Source organism: Drosophila miranda, chromosome XL, assembly GCF_003369915.1.
Source record: "Drosophila miranda strain MSH22 chromosome XL, D.miranda_PacBio2.1, whole genome shotgun sequence".
Classification (NCBI taxonomy): Eukaryota; Metazoa; Arthropoda; class Insecta; order Diptera; family Drosophilidae; genus Drosophila; species Drosophila miranda.
This window is the reverse complement of record NC_046673.1, coordinates 7672343-7697606: the sequence shown is the minus strand read 5'-3', so window position 1 is coordinate 7697606 and position 25264 is coordinate 7672343. Positions and strand designations below refer to the sequence as shown.

Genomic DNA, 25264 nt, shown 5'->3' with positions numbered 1-25264 from the left:
CTCTCTCTCTAAGCTTTTGGTTTTCTTTTATTGTCTCTTCTCTTGTCATCACTTGGTGTTCATTGTCTGCAGTTCGTGTGTTGTCAACGCGTTAATTATCTGAAGAAAACATTGTTTTCTTGTTTTCCTATTGCTTGGTGACAGGGGGGGGGACTGCTGGATGTGATATGGGGATATGCGGTGGAAGTTGAAACTGATTTCACAGAGCCACAGCGGAAGGAAGCACATGTTTTGCATTTCGTAATCCACCGACTCCCTTCCCTTTCCTCTTTCCCAAGAAAATACCAAAAAATATTCGCTAAAAAGTATTTTTTTTTTAAGAAAAAAAAGAAACACAAAAATATGTTTTCTCCCATTAAAATTCCATGTCCCTCTAAATAAATAAAATCAACAAAAGAATTCCCATTTGGCGTTTTCTAAATATATTTTAGACGGACTCCAAGGTTACATTCCGACTCTCCCCATTGAAAGCTCCCCCCACTGTCACCACTCCCGTTGGGGGGGCGGTGGAGGCGGAGGCGGAGGAGCAATCGGCATATTGAAAAACTCAATTAAAATGAACCCATCATCGACTGTTCGTTCGGCGGCAGTGGCAGTAGCACACAGAGAGAGATCCCATAAAACAGATAATCAAAAAAGTATCAATACGAGGCAATAAATTGCGAGGGCGTGGGCGTCCACCGACTCCTGCGGCCCCCTCTCGTGTGTGTGGGGGGTCCGGTTAATTAGCCAAAATGGCAATTTGAAAAATTAATTTGGCAAATATACAAAAACACCACAAAAACAAAAAAATAAAACGCACAAAAGAAAGAAAAGACTTGCGAAGGCGAAGGGGTTGATTGAATGTTTTAATACCTTCATTTTGGAGAAGAGCGCAAACTTTGCGTAGGAGTTCCAAACGAGAGAGCGAAAGGGAGAGAGCAAGCTTTGGTGTTCGGCTGAAGCTGAGCTTCTGAGCGCACCATTAAGCTCCTTGTGGACAACCGCTAGATGGAGGGCCAGCAAACGATGTGGACGATGTCCCTCTCTCTCTCGCACTCAGCACTTACAGCTCTTATCTACTCGCTGCGAAGATCCTCTCTGAGAGAGGATCTCGCTCTGGCATAATAATACATTTGCATAGCGTACCCTTTTCCCTGAAAGGAGCATCGGCCTCCGTGGGTTGGTTTTGGTTATTGTTTTTTTCGGCTCTTTGGCAAATAAAGAAAGGCATTCAAATAAAATGATAAACAAACACAAATTTCCAGCAAAAGGCAAAAAGTTACGATCGCATTTTTGAAGTCGTTCGCATGTGCCTTAGAACAAACAAATAATTCTTTGGGAAAATAAACAAATCCACCAGGGAATCGATGGGCCATAAGATGATTGAGATTTGGGATTGAGGAGCAAAGTGCAAGAATAAAATGAAAAGATTTTTGAAAAATTTCACCACAAAAATTCCAATAAAACTGCACTATCTCCCCCCTTCGAATCTGCCGCATACCCGGACTCTGTTTTCATTACCCTTATCTGTCACGGACACGTTCTTGCGCCCTTATGTCTGGGCACTGCCTGCCACAGATGGTGGCAAAATCGATTTCGCCTGTAAAAACAAAAGAAAATCTCGAATCTTGTTGACTCTTTGAATGGGGGTCCTCCATCAATACACAAGGGAGGGAGGAGGAGGTAAGTAGGGGTGCAAAGGCCAACCCTACCAGAGAACCAAAGACTCCCCAGCCTCTGCCTCGTCGCCCAACAAAATTGCTCTTGTCCTAACGAGGGGGTTGGCCGGGCCCAGAGGCTGAACCTCGCCCACGCACAAGCCAGTTGTATGTATATTTGGCCCAGTTGCAGCCTGTGGCCCGTGGCTCGTGGCAGCCCACGCAACACACACACACACACACAAACAGAAAGTCATCTGTCAGCTGTGGGCGTGTGGGTGGGAGAGCCTTTTCCACGATTTTGTTGGGGGTTGGTTTTTCCTGTGACGTCAGTCACAAGGACACAATGAGTAATAAATTGAGCGAGGTATCTCCCCCCCCCCCCCCCCCCCCCCCCCTTAACAGTCTTTAAATCGAATGTCCAATAATCCCCCCATTTAAAAATATGACTTTTATTCGTGGCAAAGGTACAATGATTGTAGCTCTTTTTTTTATACCATTTTCTTGGTAAATCAAAAATCTCCATTATGCAAGCGGCTGGCTGCCCACCAAATGCGTCCTAATTTCCAATTGAAAGGCCAACAGCCGTAGCCGTACCGAAAAAAAAAACCAAACACACACACACATCTCCAAAACTGGACAATGTGCCAATAGTGTGGAAGTCAAGTGGGCTTTGTGGCAGCCACATAGCAAAACAGGCGGCGGCAACACAGCCACAGCCGCAGACGGAATAACCAGCAACAAAAATATCTGCAACTCCGGTGGTGCCGTGTGTCCACAACTTCATTTGTCTCGCTGTCAATTTGTATTCCTTTTTTTTATTTTTTTTTTGTGTACCAAATAAATTGGGCCACAATCAAACAACAACAACAACAGACGCCAACATTTTTTTCTTTCTTTCTTGCCAAAAGATATGTACATCCATCCAAGTCCAATTATGCACAGCTCAAAGAAGAAATACATATGCATACATATGTATATATTTATTTTTTGTATTTTATTTTTTTTGAATTGAGTGTCGCCCATTTTGGTTGCCTCCACCACAAGAAAGACTTAATTTCAGACAAATTTCCAGCTAAGAAGATATAACCCAGTATTTACCTTGATAAGCCTTGTTTTCTCAGTTATTCAGAAACGTTGATGGAAACGATCCACGAACGCATTCGAATCGTCATTTAGTTGATGGAAACGATCCACAAATTATGCGTCGATAAACTGTAAGTAACACACAAACAGAGGCATGTATGTATGTGTGTGTGTTTGCTGTACACGCAAAAAGAGACAAAAAATGCGGCAGAAAAGCATCAAGTGGCTGGCTGGGGCTTCCGACCAAACGCGGAAGAACGAAGCAAAATGGAGAGAGAAATATATACCAAATATATTTTTATTGTGCTTTCCCACTCTTACGCCTGGCTAGTGCGCTCTCGTAGCTTATCAGTTGGCTCTGGAAATCGTGGCAATGGCGAGGAATAATAATAATGATCGAAAGGGTTAGCAACGACCTTCCAGAGAGCGAGAGAGAGAGGGGGGAGACACTCTGCACAAGTGAAGAACTTTCGTCTCAAGTTGAGAGACGAAACAAAAAAAAGCTAATGAGGGGAACACAACGGAGCACGTTGAAAACGAAATGCAAAATAAATTATCATGAAAAGAGTATAACCAGAAGAGTAAAAGGTTAGCTTCGAAGCATCTGATACCCTGGCAAGTTTTCCAATCATTTCATTCTGGAATATAATGTACTCTTCTTCGGAGACCCTTCTCCTCGAGTGCTTGGCAAATATAATAATATACCCTTTGTGATTTGATATAAAACGAGGAGAAAATGCAAATCTAGCAAAACGCAAAACGGGCAGCCAGCGAGAGGGACAGGGACAGGGAGAGTGCATGCAATGCCAGCCAACCGACAGCGAAAGGGAGACAGAGCACACTCTGAGGGTCAGTGGGAATGCAATACAAGAAATGAAGTAGCAGTCGGAGACTGAGACGGAGACGGAGAGAGAGAGAGAGCGAGGGTCAGTTCGGCCACGGAAAACAGTAACAGCTGCTCTCTGCTGTGAGGGCGAGAGAGCAGTGTAAGAGCGAGGGAGAGAGCATTAGGCCGAATGCAGCAGCAGCAGATGCAGAGGAACGGCGGGCAAATACCACAAGGGCAGCAGGCAGGCGGCAGACAGGCAAAGATGCGATGCACAGTGGAGCAAAAAAAAAAAACAATAACAAAACTACCAGAATGGAAATTGTTCACAAATCTTTGAAAGTTCATATTTATCATATATAAATAGTTAAGATTGCGAAGAAAAAGTAAAAAGCAATCTCGAGAGCTACAGAGATTCCAGAGAAATATTTAATCACGCATTATCTTTCAGTTTCATTTGAAATCTAGAAAACCTTTTTATCTCAGAAAATAGCACAGATTGAGGGTATCTAAAATTGCAATGGATCTCCGTGCAAAGTTTTTTTCGTATCACGCAGAACCGATTCCCTGAACAGATACCACCGCTGTACTTGAGGGTTCGTAAAATTTAAGAACCATTCAACACGAGAGGTGTTTTTTTTTCGGGAGCCCTTTGGAACCACTTGAACGGTTTTTCCCCCCAATTCTAATTTGAAAGTCTTACAAAAACCCTGGAAATCCCTCTCGAGACACACTGTGCCGTTATCCACACACACAACTCTCTTTCGGTCTCTGTCTGCCAGCCTTGCATGTGCGCTTTTGCTGATCGTGTGTGAGAGCTTCTACTGCTCACACACACACACACAGAAAAGCCGAAGACTTGAACAAGAGGAAGAAGAAAACGAAATAAAACAAGTTTTGAGACGCAGAAGTTTTCAGTTTTCAGAAAAGAAGAGAAACAAAAACCAAAAAAAAATAACAAAAAAACTGACTCCGGACTCAGACTTTCTTCAACATTTTGAGCTTTGTTTCTGTTTTCGCTTTTGTAGTATTTGGTATTTTTTTTTTTTTATGTTTTGGAGAGCAGCTGCTTGAGAAAACGTGAAACTTGTTTTGTGCCAAAAAAAGAAGAGAAGAGAGGAAAAGAGAAAGAAGATATCCCTCTTGTGAGGACGACTGGAACCGGAGGATACTACTCACCTGGCAAACGGCGTCTGTTCCACCTCGTAGATCTCGTTGATGTCATGCGACACGAGCAATCCGTTAAAGCGTTCGGCATCTACATCCAAAAGGCCATCGCCTATGGGAAAGATTCCCTTTTCGGTGAACATGATCTATGGATCTGTGTGCGGGGTATTTTTAGGGGGGAAGATCAGATCTTCTTTCGTATTTCGTTTTTTTTTTTTGTTTCTTTTTTAGGGCTCTGGCTGTTATTTTTTTGTTGTTTGTTGTTTTATGTTTGACTAATTTTCTGATTTTGGTGGGTTGGCCGGAGGGGGGAGACGGGGAGCCGCACGTTGTGTATTCTTAAACTCTGTTTTAGCACAAGAATAAAAAGGAAAGAAAACGGTGAGAGGCGGAAGATGAGAACAAGGTAAACACACGACAAATTCGTTAATTGAAAAACGTTGAGGGCGCGCTCTGCTCTCACTCTCTCGCACACATACACGACTCTAAAGTGTGGCCACACTACAGAAATTCCAGTGCAACTGCAACACACACACGCACACACACACACATAAGCGCACATAAGCCATGCACAGCAGCCAAAAAAAATTCCCGCGGCTCTACTCTACTCTACTCCACTCTCTCTCACTCTTCGTGTGTGTGTAGTTGTGTGTGTGTATGTATGTAGTATATTTTTACCGTTCTGTAGGCACAACTTCTTTTTTTTTGTTTCTCCTTTAATTTATTTTCGTATTTTTCGATTAGCGCCAAAAACAAAAAAACACGACAATTGCTGGATGCAAATGCTGTAAAGGTTAATATCTAAAACTTTGTGGTACGCACGGCACACTGTTCGTGGTGGTGGTAGTTTGGTTTGGTTTGGGTTGGTTCGGTTGTATGGTTAGGTAGGTACAACAAAACTCGTAGCGCGCACGAACCGTAAACGGAAAAATTTTGTATGCCTCCCAGCGTTCGACTTGTTCAAAGATTTTTTTACACTAAAAGTGAACAATAGTAAATAAAGCACACACAAAATTTGCCCGAACGAACGGCCGGACCAAAAAGAAATAAGGTTCAAAGCTGCTCTCAATATATTTATTTATTTGTATTTACTTAATTCGACAACGACGCGCGCAGCAACCGCTCGGTTCAAAAAAAATTTTGATAATGTGGGCAGTGTGACCGCGGACCCACTCATAAAATATACGGTCTGACGAATTCAAGTTCTATTATACATATTCCTCGTTTTTGATATTCCGTCGAGTATTACTAGCTATATAGAACATTTAGCCATGACTTCTTAATTTTATACGATTGATGAATCAATTTTCTACAAGATTGGATGGTTTTTAATCCTTGCTTTTATTGTATTTTGACTAAAACAACGTTTAAACAAAATAGTTCAACAAAAAATCAGTCGCAATGTTGCTGGTATTTGAAGACATGATGCGTGTATATCCCTTTGTACACCCTATTTCGCTAATTTTATATGTAGATCAAACGCAATTTATTAAGACCTTTTCTCAAATTGATATGTTTTTGACTTATTCATGTGTATTATTAGTATCTTGTATATATTTATCTCTATCCTGATACCTACGAAGCCTTGGAAGACAAACGTATTCACAATTCTATAACATCCATTACCCCCAGGGTATGTGTGCATGGAATTAGCAACATGTTTGTGTATGGAATGGGACTCATTGCTGCAATAGCGAAACTGCGGCGAATCGGGTATTGCCTATATTTCAAGCTATATAGATTTGCCCACTTAGCTTTATCCCATAGATAAATGCATTTTCTACAAGATTGCTTCTTTTAATTACCTTTATGTATTTTATTTTGACCAAAAAACGGTTTTCAAGTAAATGTTGCCGCAACTTGTGTATAGAATGAGACTCATTGTTCCTAAAGCGAACTGGGGCGAACTGCGGCGAATTTAAATTCGATTCAAAAAACGACCAATTGCTCATATTCTTTGTTCCGTTGAATAATACTATCTATATGGAAGATTTAGCCATGCCCACTCAATTTCGTACGATTGATGAATCAATTCTATACATGATACATGCCTATTCGAAATACTTGCTTTTATTGGATTTCTATATAACATTGAAAATTAAATTAATAGATGACAAAAATACCAATTAGCACTAAAAAACACCACATGGGAGCGCGGCGAAAACCAGTTTCTACAGTATGACCCTCAGAACAGCACCGAAATGTACGGTCTCATTTTCAAAATATACCGTAAATATACCAATCAGAAACAAGAACTTAGCCCACTTAACCCCCCTTTACTTAAAAAGGTGATCCGCTCTAGTGTATCTGCGAAAATATTTCTGTATGTAAATTCTTCTTGTGGATACATTCTTTCTCTATACTTGAAAACAGAAATTGCCAAGATATCGTTTACCTGGACTGCGCTAGAATTCTTCAATTTTTAGAATAACCAAGGACTTTATTCTCATACCCACTGGTCGATAATGGGTTAATCGTCCATGATCGGATATTATATTCAAATCATAGTATTATGTTATTCTATTACTTAATGGTTACGGAGTACTCTTGATATATATTGATGTAGAGTATGACTGCCACTATTACATTATTACCGACTATCAATAATATTATCTGTTCTTTATGCGCAGGAACTATTCGGATCAGCATAATAGATCCACCTGACTAACTTTAACATTGAGGACTTGCAGAATGTTGACCCCAGCAAAGACAGCACTCTTTTTATAAATTTGTAACAAATAACCAGGACTTTCCTTCAAATTAGCTATAGCTAGATTTCTTCTAGATCAATCGGCAGTAAAGATATTCTCTCCCTCTGCTCTGGAATACTTGGAATACAAGAATATCTAATATATGTATTTAGGTAATATTGTTACAAATATCTCAACAGTTTCATAATATCCTTTTTCCCCAGGGTATTTGACTTGTGGCAATGTGCAGAATGTTGCTGGCTTAAATCTAATGGGGCTGGAGAATTTTTCACCATTTCAAAGAACAAACAAAAACCAAAACATTATTAATGACATTTCTTTTCTATGCTCTATGTTCCTTAAAGATTTAAATATGATAGATTTCTGAAGAGTGTTGGTTAGCAGCGAATTGAAGCCGCGCTTTGGAGACGGTCACGCTAACGGTACTGAGAAAAATCTTTATATCTCCTAAAACCGAGAAACAAATACAAAATTATTTATTCCTAGCAGATTTTATGGCTTTTTTCCTAGCAGTTTTATTAGGAAACCATACAAAACAAAACAAAAAATAAATATCGATAGTGTAAAACCCTTTGACCCAATCGATACTATCGACCGTGACATCGATTGTCTGTGTCGCAATTCAAAATATGGGGGTTTCTTTAACTTTGGAAATACCACACGCCGTCCACGCGTTGGGCAATGTTTCAATGCTGTTAAGCGGCGCCTAGTCAACTAATTTTTGGCGATGCCAAGTGGCCACGGGGTGGCAGGGCAGGGAGCTGGTAGCAAGGTGCCCAGCCCACAAATAGTTGGCGTCTCTACTCGCGTTCTATTGAATTCTTAATTTATATTTATGCTTTCAGGCCTTTCTCCCTCTCTCTCTCTCGCTCTCTCGAGGTGTGTGTAGGTGTGCCTGCCACCCAGTATAACGGTTGTGTGTGCGTGTGTGTGCTCCACTTGCAGACCGACGTTGCGCATTTTTCATGAGCATTTTGTCCGCTTCGGGGCCGGGATGGGATTTGATGCACACTGGGTGCCTGCCGCCTCTCTGTATTTGGGCGTGTGTGTACGTGGATATAATATATTTTTGTCACCACGACGGCATCTCAGGAATGCGGTGCACCAGAAATAAACCAAGTGCAAAAACCTTTAGCATCAATCTATTAATAATGCTGCATAGAATACATATCTCCTGCCTCTCGTGGCACCAGCCACACACGCACGCACGCACGCACATACATATGTATGTATATAGGAGCGCCCTTTTATTTACCCCAATCCCTGCCGCATTCTCAACTCCCTCTTGGCTGCATTTCAAGTTTAGCAGATCCGGCTTTTGACCTACGCAAAATTTTTGTCCAAACCGAAAATAGATCGCGAGTCCCGAAAGATTTGGCAACTAATTGCATTTTTGAATACCAAAACTAGATCTGGGATGGTCAGGATTATATGCTGCATGCTCTTCAATGTCCCTTGAAGCGATCATCGTGGATCATCCAAGCGAGATCCGCATCGATCGATTCGATTGAACAAAAACTCCACAAAATTGTTGAAAAATCTAGGACAATATCTATTCAATTTGTATTCCGATTTACAAAGATGAAACGACAAAATGATTGCATTTGGAAATTTCTTTTTGGAAGTGCAAGTATTGTATGTAGGTATTCATCTAACAGTCCAATCTAGGTACAGTAGGGACATTGGGGTCCGGCAGCAGCACCAGAGCCAACACTGCCATCCACACTGCCATCTTCGTCGCCGCCACCGGCAGCGCCACCGCCACCACCACCGCCGCCCTCGCCATCCATTTCCGCACTGCTGCGATAGTCATCGATGATGGCCTGCAGCTCCTGCTGGGCATCGATGAACTCCTGCTCCTCCATGCCCTCCCCCGTGTACCAGTGGAGATGGGCCTTGCGCCGCAGCATCACCGAGGAGCCGTCGAGGAGGCGCTGGAAGAGCGTCTGAATGGCCGTCGTATTGCCGATAAATGTGGCGGACATCTTGAGCCCGCGCGGCGGTATGTCGCAGATCGCCGTCTTGATGTTGTTGGGTATCCAGTCGACAAAGTTGTTCATATTCTTATTGCGCATCCCCGTCATCAGTTGGTCCACCTCACGGGGGGACATCCTGCCCCGGAATATGCCGGCGGCGGTCAGGAGTTTACCCTGTCGCAGATCGATGGCGCACAGCAGATTGTTGCTGGAGAAGATCTGCTGGACCAGCTCCGCGACGGTACCCTTGCTGAACTGCTGCTGCGTGCAGGTGACCAGCGGCGCGAAGCCGGGTATAAGGAAATGCAGGCGCGGAAATGGCACCATGTTCACGTAGATCTTCCTGAGGCCGGCATTCAGCTGGCCGGGAAACCGGAGGCATGTCGTGATGCCGGACATGGTCAGGGCGACGATATGATTGATGTGCTCGTAGCCGGACATTTTGATTTTCAGGTTCCGATTGCAGATCTGAAACAGGGCCTCGTTGTCCAAACAGAACGTCAAATGCGAATTGTTCACCAGGGCGGGTGTGCTGAGCAGAGCATTGTAGGGCTCAACCACCACCTGGGACATGTTCGGCGAGGGTATGGTCACGTAGTTGCACAGCAGATTGTCCGGATACTGTTCGACCAGCGCCTCCATGATCAGCGAGGTCAGGCCGGAGCCGGTGCCGCCGCCAATCGAGTGAAGCAGCTGAAATCCCTGCAGGGAGTCGACGGCCTCCACCTCCCGCCTCGTGTTGTCCAGCACCTGCTGCAGGATCTCGGCCCCATCCGTATGGTAGCCGCGGGCAAAGTTGTTGCCCGCACTCTCCGACCCGGCCACAAAGTTCTCGGGCCTGTACAGCTGACTGCTGTTATGCAGCCGCTGGATGGTGCTGGCCTCCGTGTCGATGACGATGCTGCGGGCATAGAACCGCTTGCTCACCGTCGCATTGAAGAAGACATTCATGCGCTCCAGCTGCAGGGGACTGGTGCCCGCGAAACGTCCCGAGCTGTAGTCCACACCATGCTCATGGGATATGACGTGCCAGAACTGCCACAAGAACCACAAGAATGAGGAGGACAGCACGAAGGAGCCGCAGGCACATACTCACCGCATCGCCGATAGCATTGCCGGCGCCACCAATCTGCAGGGTAACGATCTCCCTCATACCGCACCATATACCACACCACTAGCTTAATTTTGAATTTTGGTTTGTAGAAAAAAAGTCCAGACGACAACACTACTGCAGCCTCATTTTGTTGCCCGCTTTGCCTATCGTTCGTTCCCTTCTGACACATTTTCCACAGCTCTCCTCTCCCCTCTAGGCAGCTCTGATCAACTATTCTATACGTTAGTACAAAAACCACCACATTCACAGTTCTTACCATACATGTTACAATTTAATGAGAGAAGAGGAAACCGAGGTTACACAATAGCAAGTTTAAAAAAAAAAAAGGATAAATTGTAAGGAAACTAGCAAGGGACTGCCGTTCCATTCCTCAAAGATAGATGATGGGAAGGGGGGGCGAGGGGATATTTGCTTTGTGTTTTTGTGTTTGTTATACCGATTCTTGCTATTTGTCCTTCTTCTCCGCGGACAACAAATTGTACAGACGGTTCACCTCGTTGGCCACCAGATTGTCCAGTATGACGCCATTGGTGTCGATGAAGGCCGCACAGGACCTGGCGCTGTTCACCTCACGCTGGCCCTTGGAATCGCGCACGCTCATGGTGAGCAGATACTTGTCGTCGTACTTCTTCATGTCAGAGCTCGCCTCGTAGGTGCGCTCCTTCTCCTTGTGCACGGCCACCGCAAAGGTGCCCTTCTCGCGGAAGCTTGTGTGGAGCGTCAGCACGCCCATTAGGGCGAAGTAGGCCAGCACGCTGAACATCAGTACGGAACGGGACTGGGGGAACGGGTGGGTGTAGTCCCAGGCATGGGCCATGATGGCCACGCCAACGGCCAGGGCGCACAGGGCCAGGCGAGTGTTGACCAGACCGAACTGCTCCTTCAGATGGGGACGATCCCCCAGCAGGCAGGTCTTTACGGCATCATCCAGGGCGTGCTTCACCGCGGACCCATCCCACTTGTTCACCTTCACCAGCTGTCGAATTTGCAAGAAAGGATTTTCCATTAAAAACATAACACAACACAACACATGACGTGTACAATAGAATTATTTCGGCCAGCGACAGCGGCTAGCCGGCACTAAGTTTTCGGTCATTATTCTGCCAATTATTCTTACCTCCTCGCCTGGCTGTGATTTGTCCTCCTTTTTGGTCATTGTGGGCGGTTCTGCTGTTCGGTTAGAGCGTTGCGGAATGTGAAAATTTAATCAAATCAGCTTGAACAAAGTTTTTCCAAGCGCTTCCTTTTTTTTGACACGACAACAAAATATTACAGCCGGACTTATCGATAGGATGTACCGACCGTATATATCGATGAAAAAACGAACTTAGCCCACTTAACCACCCTAAATTGAAAGAGGTGAACAACTTCAGTTAAGCCGCGGGAAATTATACTGTATATAAATTCTTTTTTAGATCCATCCTCACTTTACTTAAGAAAATTACCACGATATCTCTCCCCTGAACTACTCTTCTTTACGTTCCAAGCCATTCGTTTGTTTATGGTTCGACAATGGGTTAATCGTTCTCTGTCCATGATCCGAAATCATATTCCTTCATTTTGATTTTTCGTTTAATATTACTAGCTAGATGGGACCCTCAGCACTTAACATAAATTGGCAATTGTTAAGTTCTCCATTTTATTGGATTGTTTATAAAATATGGCTTAAAAGGTCAACAAAAACATCCACTTAATAAACTTTGCTACATGGTATCTACACGTTTTGCTACATGTAAGCTACATACAAGAAGAAGAAAACAAACTTGAACTGGAACCGAACCTGGAACTGGCAAAAAGTTCACAGAAATTAATATTTAAATATTCAAATGCTGCGAAGCCCCACTGGATCAATAGCACTATGCAAGTATATACTTATATATAGACATATGTCCACATATCACTAATTCGGCATTTTTACATGATTTCTACATTGGTGCATTGGACAAAAAGGTGAGTCCATTACGAAATATCGCAAAAATATCGCCTACTATATATGAAAGTAGGAAGGTGTATGCCCTAGAGAGGGAAACGAGAGTGAATGAACTAAACTTTTTAAAATCGAAAATCAGCAAAAAAATATACAAAACTGAAATATCAAATATATATTTTTATACTGAGTTGTTTTTTCTTACAATTGGAAAGCCTTGGAAAAATTGAGAAATCGCGAAGCATGCAAATGGATATTTCGAATATGAGAAATATCCTGAATAGTTTGCACCTAGAAAGTTTGTATAAATTGATCAATTTTACATAAATTGTCCTATTTTCAACATTCAAATACAAAAAAAAGATTGTGTACAAAAATAATTGTAAAAAAAATATCTATAAATACCGAGTATGCGTCTAACAGTGGAATCGTTTTACATCGACTTCATTTGCGCCATCAAATCCTCCAGGCTGGTGTCATCCACCGGCGCCGTGGTCGCCTGCGTTACCTCCGCGCTGGATTTTTCCGGTGCCTCATAGGCCAGACGCAGTCCCTGACCCACATCGGTGCTCTGGGACTGATCGGTAGGAGCATTGGAAGGGGCATCTTCCGCCACCAGTTCAATGCCCCAGTCGTTGCTAGCGTGCAGAGGTTCGTCGGTGGGTGCCTCCTCCTGGACGACCACGGGCTTTGGCCTCGCCTGGAACTCCTTCTGTCGCAACAGACAGTTTCGATCATCGCACTGGGGATTCGGTTTCAGCGTCATTTTGGGAAAGAAATCATTCAGTGCATTGTAGCCCAGATAATCGGAGACTTCGCCAAAGTTCAGCAAATACTTGAGGGCGTTCTGCACCAGGAATCCTGCTGTGATGCCCATTGTGGTGGGCAAGGAGGCGGCACACACGCCCTCCCGCTTCAGGGTCTTCTCGTCAATGTTCTCGGCCACCACCAGGGGCGGGGCGCAGGCGAAACAGGCAGTGTCCCCGGGACGTAGAAACTGTATATGGCCGGAGACGGCGTTCTCCGACACGCCCGACTCGAACCAGTTGAGGCACTTCTCATTGCAGGCCGCATTGATGGCCATGCGGGCCTCGAAGTTGTCGACACAGCTCAGGACCAGATCCACGGGCTCGCCAGCCACAGTACCACCGCCCGTGATCGTGCTGAGAAAGTTGTCGAAGTTATCAATGGTGGTGATGTTGTAGTTGTGCGTCTCGATTCGCACATCGGGATTGATAAAGGTCAGCGTGCGGGCGGCGGCCTCCACCTTGGACAGACCCGCCTGGTCGGGCGTGAAGAACAGCCGATTCATGTTGGCCAGCTCCACCTTGTCGTAGTCAAACAGGATCAGCTTGCCAATGCCGCAACTAAAAGAAAACCAATACGAAGAGATCATCAGCTATTCAGATTGCACTTCCTTCCTGGTTCCCTTACCGCGTAAGCATATCCGCCGTGACGCTGCCCACACCGCCCACGCCCACAATGGCCACCGTCTTGTCCCGTATGCGCTCATAGTTCTTCACAATGTTCATGCGCTGGAGGGCCATTAGTCGGCTGTAGGGATTCGAGTCTACCACCTCGGCGGACATGTGTTCGATGCGGTTTCGGCTTTGCCGGATGACGGCCCGCGGCTCCTCCACCTCCGTCTTCAGCTCGGCGATGATGGCCTGCAGTTCCTCGATGGCGTTGGTCATGGTCTTGCAGAAGAAAACAACGAAATCCGACTTGTGTCGTCGTGTCACCCAGTGTGACCGCGGACCCACTGATAAAATATACGGTCTGACGAATTCAAGTTCTATTATACATATTCCTCGTTTTTGATATTCCGTCGAGTATTACTAGCTATATAGAACATTTAGCCATGACTACTTAATTTTATACGATTGATGAATCAATTTTCTACAAGATTGGATGGTTTTTAATCCTTGCTTTTATTGTATTTTGACTAAAACAACGTTTAAACAAAATAGTTCAACAAAAAATCAGTCGCAATGTTGCTGGTATTTGAAGACATGATGCGTGTATATCCCTTTGTACACCCTATTTCGCTAAATTTGTATGTAGATCAAACGCAATTTATTAAGACCTTTTCTCAAATTGATATGTTTTTGACTTATTCATGTGTATTATTAGTATCTTGTATATATTTATCTCTATCCTGATACCTACTGAGCCTTGGAAGACAAACGTATTCACAACTCTATAACATCCATTACCCCCAGGGTATGTCTGCATGGAATTAGCAGCATGTTTGTGTATGGAATGAGACTCATTGTTTATAAAGCGAACTGGGGCGAACTGCGGCGAATTCAAATTCGATTCAAAAAACGATCAATTGCTCATATTCTTTGTTCCGTAGAATAATACTATATATATGGAAGATTTAGCCATGCCCACTCAATTTTGTACGATTGATGAATCAATTCTATACATGATTGGCCTATTCGAAATACTTGCTTTTATTGGATTTCTATATAACATTGAAAATTAAATTAATAGATGACAAAAATACCATTTAGCACTAAAAAACACCACATGGGAGCGCGGCGAAAACCAGTTTCTACAGTATGACCCTCAGAACAGCACCGAAATATACGGTCTCATTTGAAAAATATACCGTAAATATACTGACGAATTCAAGTTATATTTTACATATTCCTCGATTTTGATCTTCCGTGGAATATTACTAGCTAGATAGAACTTTCAGCCATGACCACATAATTTTATCCAATTAATGAATCAATTTTCTACTTAACTGGCTAATTTTAAATACTTGCTTTTATTGAATTTTGCGTAAAAAGAGGTCTTAGCGAAAATGGTCAAACCAAAAAGAACGAAAGAGGATAGTCGTTCCTTTTGTTAATTTTTGATATTCCGTCGAATATTATTAGCTAGATAAAACATTTTCCCATGCCCACATAATTTTATCCGATTAATGAATCAATTTTCTATTTGACTGGCTTACTTTAAACTTTACTTTATAACCAGCCATTTAAACTTTTAAAGTATTTCAAAAGAACAAGTGGAATTTTGGTTTACAGACAATTTTGATTATATTAGCCCAACGTTAAATATAACAGCAAGAAAATTTGAGAGTACATATTCTGGATCCACCGGAGTGATAAGCCAAATAAGTTCGACTTAAATCTAACATACAAAATAAGTAAAAATAGGTAAAGTATGTTTCACTGGGATCTTTCTATTCCTGATTTAATTATTGATTAACTTTATGAAGATTTAGATTCATATCTTTCAAATTCGTATTCCGACTGTTTTTAGCTTATGACATTTATAGTTAACTTTTTTTTAAAACATATCAGGGGAGCACATGTCCCAAGATACATACATATGCATACATATCTCCTTAGATATTCATTAACGCCCAGTCATTGCGAATAAACATTTGTATCGGTGGCAGTCCGCAATGGGCTTTTTTTTGTAATCCCTTAAACATTTTACGTATCCATTTTTGGTCCCTCTCTCTTCCCATACCAACATCAGCCTTTACATCGCGCTTTCCTCCGCCAGGAGGCGCAAACTGGTATTGAATCTGATCTGGAGTTTGCGTTTTGAAACAACTCTACAGGCCGTTATTCTTCCGAATCGTTTTGGTGAAAGTCAATACATGGCTTTGATTGAATTTATTGTTCCTTGGATAAACCATTGTGTGATTTGATACTTTACTGCACTGCCTTTGGATCAGCTACATATATATGAGTATGCATAAATATATACCCATACATATTGACTCTTTTTCCATTTTCATTTTTTATTTGGGCCTTTAAAATAATACCGGGTCTGGCAGACCTCCCGCCACATCTTTAAGTTTTGCATCTTCGGAAACTTAAGCACATCAGCGGCTGTTCCGTTTGTATACGCTCTTTGACTGTGTATACCCAACAGGATATGATCACCAAAGGCTGCTGTTTTGGTGAGAAAATTAAAGGTGTACCAATCGATGTTCCATCTTCGAGCTCCACGGCTGAGTCCTCAGAGTCCTCAGAGGCCCACCATACTCAGAGGACTCCCCGGAGAGCCGAGAGAACCGAGTCGCCTCTTTTCATACCGAGGGAACTTGGGGTATCCGAGTGCTCCATCGGCTGTCAATCCAACGCCAAAACTATTTCAGTGCAAACTTGTACAAATTTCTTGATCTCTAGCATTAATACTTTCGTGGAGGCATGATTTCGGGAACCGAATTGCAAGTTTCCTTGGGGATTCACATGCATCTGTCTAATCGATCGGGCCCAATGGTGGCAGTTGCGGTAATTTGTCGTAAGGGCCCCAAAAACAGTTGCCACAGACGGACAGACAGACAGAAAGACGTCGAGAAAAGGTAAGAAAAGAAAAGAAAAGAAATAAAGCAAGAGTCGGAGACACACCAAATTGATTTTATCAGTAATGAATAATAATGCCATGCCTAATAAGCGACTACTACTGCCGCCTTCCATCTCCCATTTGGGCCGACAACGCTGATGATGACGAAGTGGATGTGAATGGTGACGGCTCATTACATAAACGATGGCGCATTGCACCGACTCCAGTCTGTCTGTCTGCCAGTCTGCCGGTCTGCCAGTCAGCCAGTCTGCGGGGCTTATTAGAGTTAATTGTTAACAGCTCCCAACGGGTGACACTTTTTTGGAATTTTTTATCTCTATTTCAAGAGAGTTTTCTCAATTTTTGTATTCCACATTTGATGTTTTTGTATACCCTTTAGGCGCAGAGGGTTTTTCAAATGGAATCTTCACATGCCTCGGAAGGCTCTATTCAAATCCTTCCAAAGGGAAAATATATGTGTGATATCAGCTACCTATAGTATGGATTGCCCACAAACAAAGAGGTCGAGAGAACTGAAAGGGCGTACAGGTATCGGTGCAGCAAACACTCATGGTTTCGTTTTTTGGTTTTTTTGGAGCTGTATTCATCGGCAGTTCAATCGTCGAACTTGGCAACTGTTGTCCCCCTTAACGCTTAATGGGATTGCATTAGGGCGGGCCAGAGGGAGGGCAAGGCTCCAGTTCCAGGCCCAGGCCCAGGCCCAGGCCCAGACATTATGCAATGCGACGATGCGTTTAACGCGATTGCTGGATCCAAAATTGGCAAACAGAAGCCCAATTTCGGCGCGGCGCGGCGCAACCATAGCTTTGGTCTGTTTTCCTCCATTGATAATTAAGCCCCAAGCTCCAATGGAAGATATATGTATGGAGGATATGGCCAGCACACAAATCAGCGGCAAGAGTAACAGGAACTCCCGCAGTATTGGCTTTTTTGGTGAGAGCTCTGGGCCGGAGCTTGCCCCAAGGGTTTCCCTGGGTTTCGGCTGGAAGTCGTCTGTTTCGGGCCATGACCTGCCCCAAGTGATTTGCGTAACACAATGGACGGGGGTGTAGGGCGGCAGAGACGTTGGTCGCCCCTTGTTTTTGGCTTTCCCAGCCAGTCACGACCGTCGCAATTTTCTTGTCACTGTCGCCCGAAAAAAGCGAGGCGCCGCGGCACACGCAACAAAACGAAGCATTAACAGTAGTGCCCGCGCAGTGGCAGCAGTGGCAGCACCGGCAGTTGAAACGGCAAACAAACAAAGCAGTGGCGACACAAACAACAGCAGCAATGGTAACAGTGGCAGCAGCAGCAGCCGCAGCAGCAGCAGCAGAGGCAACTCCCGATTGCCGCGCTGATAAGAAGGCGGACAAATTGTGGATAAAATCGAGCCGAATGTCAAATGATCTTTCAAAGATCAATTATATATGTACATACATGTGTCTGTTGGGAATTAGGATAAATTATTGAAAATGCTCGACAATTATCGATCAAAAGCTATCGATGAGCGGTTGACAGTGCGAGTACTACTACTAAAGGTCTCCATGGGCTGTTTGCACTGGGACTGCGTCAAGTTTCTTTGCAGGAGATCCAGTTTTTTGTTTCATAGAATTAGCATTGGGGTCTAGTGGTGGCAAAAAGTTGCGTCTAATCGACATGTTCGATTATTTTTTTCAAAAATTATGGCTTTGGAAAAATATATAAAAATATACATATAATCCTTGAAACACTGCTGGATCGATGGTTTTCATGGTGTGAGGAAGAACACCCACAAACTCCACATAGCAATTACAGAAAATGATAAATAAATAGGAACACCAAGTCTCTATCGTCGCTCAAGGCGCTACAACCGGCGTCTGCCCATGTAAAATCCCACCCTGGGTCATTCCGTCATCGATATTCCATATAAAAAGGCCATACATAAGACTGCTATAAGGCTTGTTCCAATTTCGACTCTTTCCCTCTAAATATTCTACAGATATATAGCTGATATGTATCTTTACAAGTCTTTAGTTCTTGACGCTGAAGTAGTGGTGGCAGGGAATGATTTAATCACCAATTAGATCTCGATTACCCCAAAACGAAGTGGCTATTATTATTTTCGAATCAATACCGATTCCAGACTCTGCTCTATTCTTCCACGGAGTCCCAAAGCCCAGCTCTCTCTCTCACATACATCTATGTGGATATGCTCTCCTCGAGCAGGGTATTAATAGTTTGCTCGCAAAAACAGCAACAACCGCAATGAACTTGCTGCCTGCTGCTGTTGGAGTCTCGGCCTCTGCCGCTGTCGCTGCCGCTGCCGCTGCCACTGATGCTGCCTCTGGCTCTGGCTCGGCCTCTGCCAGTGCGGCTGCTTCTCTGCTGCTGCCTCGGCAAGCAGTTTCCATTTCATTTTTAAGCTAACGTTCAGCGCGTTCAGCGTTTTAATATTTAATTGTCGTCGATCGCGAGCGGTTGCCATTGCCATTGCTGTCCATTGCTGACCATTGCTGACCGTTGTTTGGTTCCACTGTGCCACTGCCACGGACTTACCGTTACCGTTAAGCGTTGTGTGTGCCCCGTGCCCCCTGTGCCCCGTGCCACTGCCGTTTGGCCAATATTTACCGCGATCTTTTTGTTCAGTGATATTTGATTTGTTGTTAAGTGCCACGCCTGTTGCCAGGATCTTCTCCAGAATGCCGACCCCTTCCGTGGCCTGCCTATGCCTGGCTCTACTGTTCGTCGCGTGGCATCCACATCGTACCGTCGGCCGCAGCTACAGCAGCGGCCTGATCTTCTACGAGCTGGCCACGCACACGCCCTATCTGCCGCCCACGGTGAGCGTGTCGCGGGGTCGCAACCTGGCCAGTGTCAAGTACTCGTCGAAGGGCTCCATCTGGTCCACATTTGGACAGCCGTGCGAATGCCGTGGCCCCGTCTGCGGATGCTGTGCCGGCCTCAAGGTGGATCAGTACAAATTCGATCAAAAAGGTGAGTAGGGGTCGACCGGGTCGTGGAGTGTCAAAACCAAAAGAGCAGATGGATGGAGGATAAGTAATAGGCACGGACCTCCTGTTCTCCCAGGGGGGATCTACCAGGGATCCGAAAAAGGAGTAACATTTTAAGAGCTTGTTGAATAAAGAAAGGCTAAGAATGCGAATAGGAAACAGTTTTGGGAATATAAGTTTAAATTAGAAAAGTTTTGCCCTTGGATTGACTCCAAAATTCAGCGATTGGTATTATTCCGATGGCGTTTTATTCCGCTTAAATACAAGATCAGTTTCAATCAGGAATTATAAGTTCTAAAGCTCTTTCCGACGATCATCTATCATCTATTGAAACTACTGCAATGATCATGGCTATCGCACTGCTTGGTCTGCGAATAGAGATGCGATCTACAGTAAGTGCTGTCAGTGATCGTGAACCAGAGTCAAGAGCAGTTGTGCTTCCACATATGGAAGTAGCAGACCCTAGAAAGACACATAGATCAAGACCTGGTCTCTGGCACTTTGGCATTCCCAGTCCTAGTCGTGGCAGATGCTCGGGGGGGCCTGGCCGATTTCCTTGGCAAAGATCTCGGCGGTGTTTGGTGGCCGCATGCCAGAGACAACAATAGCAATAACAGTGGTTTAGCTGTACTTGAATCTCGTTTCGATTTCGTTTCGTGACATGGTTGCATTTGCCAATCAAAATGCCACAAATTGTTGGCGCTTGGAGCGCTCTGCCTGGCTCTGGCTCTGCCTCTGCCTCGCTCTGGTCTGGATTTGCGAAGCGAATCTGAATTTGCCACCCGCAACTTTCATTCATTGAATGGAATCGTTTCATAGTCTCACTCTCTTGTGCTGCCCCTAACTCACTCGTTTCCCCGCTCTCTGTCTCTGTCTCGTTTTTTGCAGTATGCGCCAACGTCACGTTCGTGCCACAGCTGGAGGAGGCGCAGCTAGAGGTGTACCTCAATGAGCGCCCCTCGTCCAAGTACGGGATCTCGGTGCGGAATCCGGCGCCGTTCTGCATACCGGTCATGATGGGGGTGCCCATGGCCATGTGCGTCCAGATGACGGACGTCGCGCTCGTAGGCAACAACCTCAACATGTGCATGGACTTTGTGGTGCGCCTGGCCACCACCGATCTCTTCGAGATGCACTTCCAGTGTATGCGAATGGGCCTCGACGGCCTCCAGTACGTGGACAAGAATGGTAAGCCCGTTCTGCCTCCCGCCGAATCATCAAAGGGCGACGATGAGGATGACGATGATGATGATGGTGATGATGAGGAGCAAATGGAACCGGGAACGGGTTCTGGTGCGGAGTATGACTATAACGAACCGGAATTGCCAGAGGAGAAGGAGAAGCAGCAGCCGCAGCAGCAGCAGCCCCAGGAGGTGGCAGAGGAGGAGGAGCAGCCTGAACCGTTGCCGATTGAAAGTGAAATGCTAATGGCCAGCGATCAAGACCTGGCCAACAAAGAAGACCAAGTGGAGACCGTCAACGAAGAGGAGGAGGAGTTGGAGGAGCCGGCAAAGGTAGAGGCAGAGGCAGATACAGAGGCGGAGGCGGAGACACCTGCCAATGCTGGCGAGAGTGGCCTGAAGCCAAACGAAGTAATTGAAACAATTACCAATTCAATAAGAGCCACTGAAGCGCCTCCAACAGCCGCAACGACGACAACGACATCGACTACGACCACGACAACTAGGCAGCCGATCATTGTTGTTAGTGAAGACACATACCACGAGCAGATCGATGGTGCGGAGGAGACCGAGAAGGAGGAGGCGAAGGTGGAAGAGTTGAAGATGTCAGCTGAAGAGGGGACGGAGCCAGCGGCAGAGGCAGAAGCACCCATAGTGGCAGAAGAAATCGAAAACGAAAACATTAGCGACAACGAGATAAATGTGGATGATGACGATAGAAATGGCGATGACGCTGGGAAAGATGCCAAGGTGAAGGAACCCCCAGCAAAAGTGCAGCCGGAGAAAGAGCAGGAGATAGAGACGGGCACGGAGACGGAAACAGAGACAGGCACTGAGTTATATGATATGCCAGTGCCAGTGGCAGAGGTAGAGTTCAACGATGACACAGCTGCCGAGGAGGCCAATAAAGCGGAAGAAGCGGACGTAGATGATGCTGAAGAGGCAGCGGATGGCGAGAGTGAAGATGGGGCTGAGGTGGAGGAAGATAACGCTAATGGTGATGCGGAGGAGGAGGAGGAGGAGGAGAACGAGGAAGATGAGGAGGACGAGGACGACGAAGAAGAGGAGGTTCAAACAGAGGTCACAAGCCTTGCAAGTAACTCCCAAAATAGCATTGAAAGCGCTGCAGTGCATCAAGCAGTGGATGAGCAAGCAAATGCAAGCAGTGCCATACAGACAGCGACAACGACGACAGCAGCAGCTGCCGCCAAGTCGTTATCCAGGCGCCTGCATCGACTGCATCGGCAGCGTCGCCGCAACGGCAGAGGCAGCGGCAGCGGCAGCGGCAGAGGCAACGGTAACCCCACCGTCAATGCCTGATAGCAAGCCAAGCAGTCTCTCCTGTGCTCTTAATTTACTCGTAATTTGTAATTTGTAATTGTTAATGAGTTGTTAATGCTAAACGAACGTTGATGCTTGTTAATTAATACGTATTTATTATTTATTGAAACGAACACTCAAAGCCAAACTCAAGCGAATAAAGCATAATTTAAATCCTTAACACTCGGTTCAAAGCAGGGCAGGGCTGGGCCGGTCGTAAGCAATGGTCGTAAAGCAGGAGAAGCTCCAGGAGTTGCTTTGGCTCTCTCTCTCTCTCATCTTGGAAACAGATTGAAAGTTAGATGAAAGCCAATCGCAGCCGCTGGGGCTCCTTCAGCTGTAGGCATTGTTGTTGCTCAGGAAGTGGAGCGAGGACACCGCACTGATGGTCCGCTTGCGGGGCTTGCTCCGCAGGGACTGCTCCGAGTGGCGCAGCCTGCGCAGGTTCAGGTCGTTTTCGTTGATTATGTTGCAGATGGCCAGGTAGGCCATCAGCTTGGTGGACCTTAGTTCCTTGGCCAGCTGACTGGCCTTCGCCAGGGACTCCTTGAGGCGCTCGAAGCGACTGAGGACCGCGTGCACCTGGCACACCAGGAAGATGCTGTTGTAGCGCCAGATCAGGCTGTTGCAGCTGCGGGCCTCTACGGATGAAGTGGTCACGTCACCAATGGATAGTGAGGAGGGAGCAGGCTGGGGACTCACCATTGAAGGCGCTGCGTGCCAGGACCAGGCTCTTGTCGAAGCGGGACTCCTTGAAGTGTCCGCGGGCCAACTCGAAGCGCAGATAGGCCCGCTCGATGGGATAGCGGGAGTTGCGCAGGCGCTCTTCCAGCTGATCCATCATCTGGCTGCGATTTCAAGATGATTAAGAGAGGATGAAGGGGGGAAAACTCTCCTTTCTTCGTACTTACTTGGATCGATTTTGGCGCGCCTCCTCCTTTTTGATTTCCATGTAGAGATTGGGTCCTCCGAAGCTAATGGTCATGTCCTTGGCCCGCTCCGGCTGCAGCAGGTACAGCAGCAGGCGGTTCTTCGGATTCAAAAAGTCAACGTTCGCTGGCACCGCACACCGATCCACATGGGCCAGGGCCAGGGTGTTATACACGTCGTTGACGAACTCCCACTTCCAGGGCAGCGTGCGGTGCGTCTTCAGGTCAATAATTTTGGACATTATGTGCTCGATGTAGTTCGTCAGGCCCTCGACGTTGCCCTCCGCGCGCAGCTGCCGCACTTCCCGCAGCATTCGGACGCAGTCGCGCCTGGTCTGGTACTCCACGTGGAAGAGATACCTCTCACGGCTCCTCTCGCACCTCTCGCTCGTGCTCTGGCATTTCGCCGTCTTGCTGTTGTACAGCGGATTGCGGGCGTGCATCATTTTCTGCAATTCAGAAGTGGATATTCACTCTATCCCTCTGCCCCCCAAGTGGACAAAACCTCACCATGAACTTCCGGACGATCCCATACTGCTCGCCACTGAGCTGCCGCAGATAGGGGGTGGTGCCGTGCATCAGCGGGTTCAAAAAGATCTGATTGCTGCGCAGCTGCTGCAGCAGGGCCACGTCCACGGCACTCCTGCCCAGGTACTGGTGGTTGTAGAAGCTCTTGCTGGCCCGCCGCCGAGCCCGCTCCAGCGAGGTCAGCGTTTCTATCTTCCTCTCGAGGACGCTCTGGACGTCGCATTGTTGCTGCTCCTTCAGCTTCTTCCACAGCGGACGGGGCACAAAGGCGGCTAGCTCCTGCCGACGGCGCAGGACCTCACCGATGGCGGCGCTATTCTGCTGCAAGAATGGTCCGAGCGTTGCGCCAACGGTGTCCTCGAACACGCCCGTAATCTGCACAAGCGGTTGAAGAGGTCTCAAAGGAATGCTATTGACTGCCATGGACTCACCTTCTTCTTGCGAACGTCAAAGCGACGTTGCATCTGGCTGGCGGGATTGTAGAAGCGTGCCTCCGTGTGCAACGTCCGGAGGGTTTCTTCGAATTCGTTGCAGTCGAAGAGGGCGTCGCACTCCGCCATGAGGACGTCAGCGGAGCCCACCACGTTGTTGTCCACCTGCTTCTGGGCCAGCCACATCATTTCCTTGGCCCGAGTAGCGTCCTCGAAGGCCCTCTCCGACTGGGCAATGGTTCGCTGGCACAGGCTGCGATGGAACAGGGCCGTGTAATCGTTCCGGCAGACTCCCTGCTCGATCGGGCAGTTTCGTATGGATGCGGGCATCTCGGGGCTGGGATACTTGCAGGAACGTTTCTGCTTCTGTGGCTCCTCCTTGCAGACGGCCAGGGCGCGGCCGTAGCACTCGATGGCCTTGCTGTTGAGCAGGCGGCGGCTGTAGTACTTGCCCCAGTCCATGAAGAGTGGCGCCTGCACGCAGGGCGGCCAGTCAATGTGCTGCCAGGCAAAGGCCTCCGGTGCAAGTTTGCCGACTCCTCCTGCTGCTCCTCCTGCTGCTCCTCCTGCTGGTCCCCCTGCTCCTCCCCCTCCAGCCAACCCAGCCGACTCACCCGACACTGCCATAGCGATAGTGGCTAATCCTCAAAATAACACTTAATTTACCATCAATTGGTGAAATTTTCACATGGAAATTTGGCAAAAACAAGCACAAAGCAATTTCTAAGCCCCAATTTCTAAGCTGATAACGAAATCGAAAATAATAATAATCGAATTGAGAATTCCTTCAATGTCTGCTTTGCCTGGGAAAAGGTTTCCATTTCCATTTTGGATGCTAATGGGTTAATGCTTAGCTCTCCCACTCCCACACCCACCACAGAGCATTTCGAGTTGCCCCCAAATGTTGCAATAGCTAAATTGGTGTAGGGAAGAGGTCAGCGAAGCGAGACGGGGCGTGGGGAAACACCAAAAAGAAGCGCCGAGTCGCCCAAAAAAATATGCACCCAGAGAATTCACTTAGCTATAAATATTTATACCATTTTATTTGATATTAAAATGAAAGTATTTGATGGAAATATATGCACAATTAAAAATATATATATTTCATATTTTAGTTAAAT

At 46.1% G+C, this 25264-nt stretch overlaps 6 protein-coding genes across 7 annotated transcripts in view; 1 reads left to right on the top strand and 5 right to left on the bottom strand.

Annotated features, from left to right (window-relative positions):
* Nucleotides 1–5863, bottom strand: part of LOC108153560 (death-associated protein kinase related) — a 62355-nt gene extending 56492 nt beyond the window's left edge. The window contains exons 1-2 of one of the 2 annotated variants that reach the window (XM_017283644.2): nt 5812–5863; nt 4732–5065 (exon numbers count right to left, since the gene is read on the bottom strand). In XM_017283644.2, coding sequence (XP_017139133.1) covers nt 4732–4862 — 131 coding nt within the window. In that variant the 5' untranslated portion in view covers nt 4863–5065; nt 5812–5863. Of the gene's footprint in view, nt 1–4731 lie in introns of both variants that reach the window. The other variant, XM_033394707.1, reaches the window with a different exon arrangement.
* A 3101-nt stretch (nt 5864–8964) lies between these two features.
* Nucleotides 8965–10689, bottom strand: LOC108164779 (probable tubulin beta chain CG32396). Its single transcript, XM_017300700.2, has 2 exons — nt 10503–10689; nt 8965–10441 (listed from the first exon to the last, which is right to left on the bottom strand). Exons 1-2 carry the CDS (start codon nt 10557–10559, stop codon nt 9095–9097), a joined length of 1404 nt encoding a protein of 467 aa, XP_017156189.1. The 5' UTR covers nt 10560–10689; the 3' UTR covers nt 8965–9094.
* Nucleotides 10690–10762: 73 nt separating this feature from the next.
* On the bottom strand, nt 10763–11816 carry LOC108164780 (signal peptidase complex subunit 2). Its single transcript, XM_017300701.2, has 2 exons — nt 11638–11816; nt 10763–11496 (listed from the first exon to the last, which is right to left on the bottom strand). Exons 1-2 carry the CDS (start codon nt 11674–11676, stop codon nt 10966–10968), a joined length of 570 nt encoding a protein of 189 aa, XP_017156190.1. The 5' UTR covers nt 11677–11816; the 3' UTR covers nt 10763–10965.
* Nucleotides 11817–12614: 798 nt separating this feature from the next.
* LOC108164769 (ubiquitin-like modifier-activating enzyme 5) lies at nt 12615–14208 on the bottom strand. The gene is made up of 2 exons (XM_017300681.1): nt 13882–14208; nt 12615–13814 (listed from the first exon to the last, which is right to left on the bottom strand). The coding sequence occupies exons 1-2, from the start codon at nt 14139–14141 to the stop codon at nt 12881–12883; spliced, it is 1194 nt and encodes a 397-aa protein (XP_017156170.1). The 5' UTR covers nt 14142–14208; the 3' UTR covers nt 12615–12880.
* Nucleotides 14209–19212: 5004 nt separating this feature from the next.
* Nucleotides 19213–22354, top strand: LOC108151102 (transcription initiation factor TFIID subunit 11). Its single transcript, XM_033398493.1, has 2 exons — nt 19213–19737; nt 20643–22354. Exons 1-2 carry the CDS (start codon nt 19443–19445, stop codon nt 22253–22255), a joined length of 1908 nt encoding a protein of 635 aa, XP_033254384.1. The 5' UTR covers nt 19213–19442; the 3' UTR covers nt 22256–22354.
* An 8-nt stretch (nt 22355–22362) lies between these two features.
* Nucleotides 22363–24909, bottom strand: LOC108165160. Its single transcript, XM_017301227.2, has 5 exons — nt 24144–24909; nt 23695–24087; nt 23167–23633; nt 22958–23103; nt 22363–22896 (listed from the first exon to the last, which is right to left on the bottom strand). The coding sequence occupies exons 1-5, from the start codon at nt 24768–24770 to the stop codon at nt 22589–22591; spliced, it is 1941 nt and encodes a 646-aa protein (XP_017156716.1). The 5' UTR covers nt 24771–24909; the 3' UTR covers nt 22363–22588.
* Between the last annotated feature and the right edge of the window lie 355 nt (nt 24910–25264).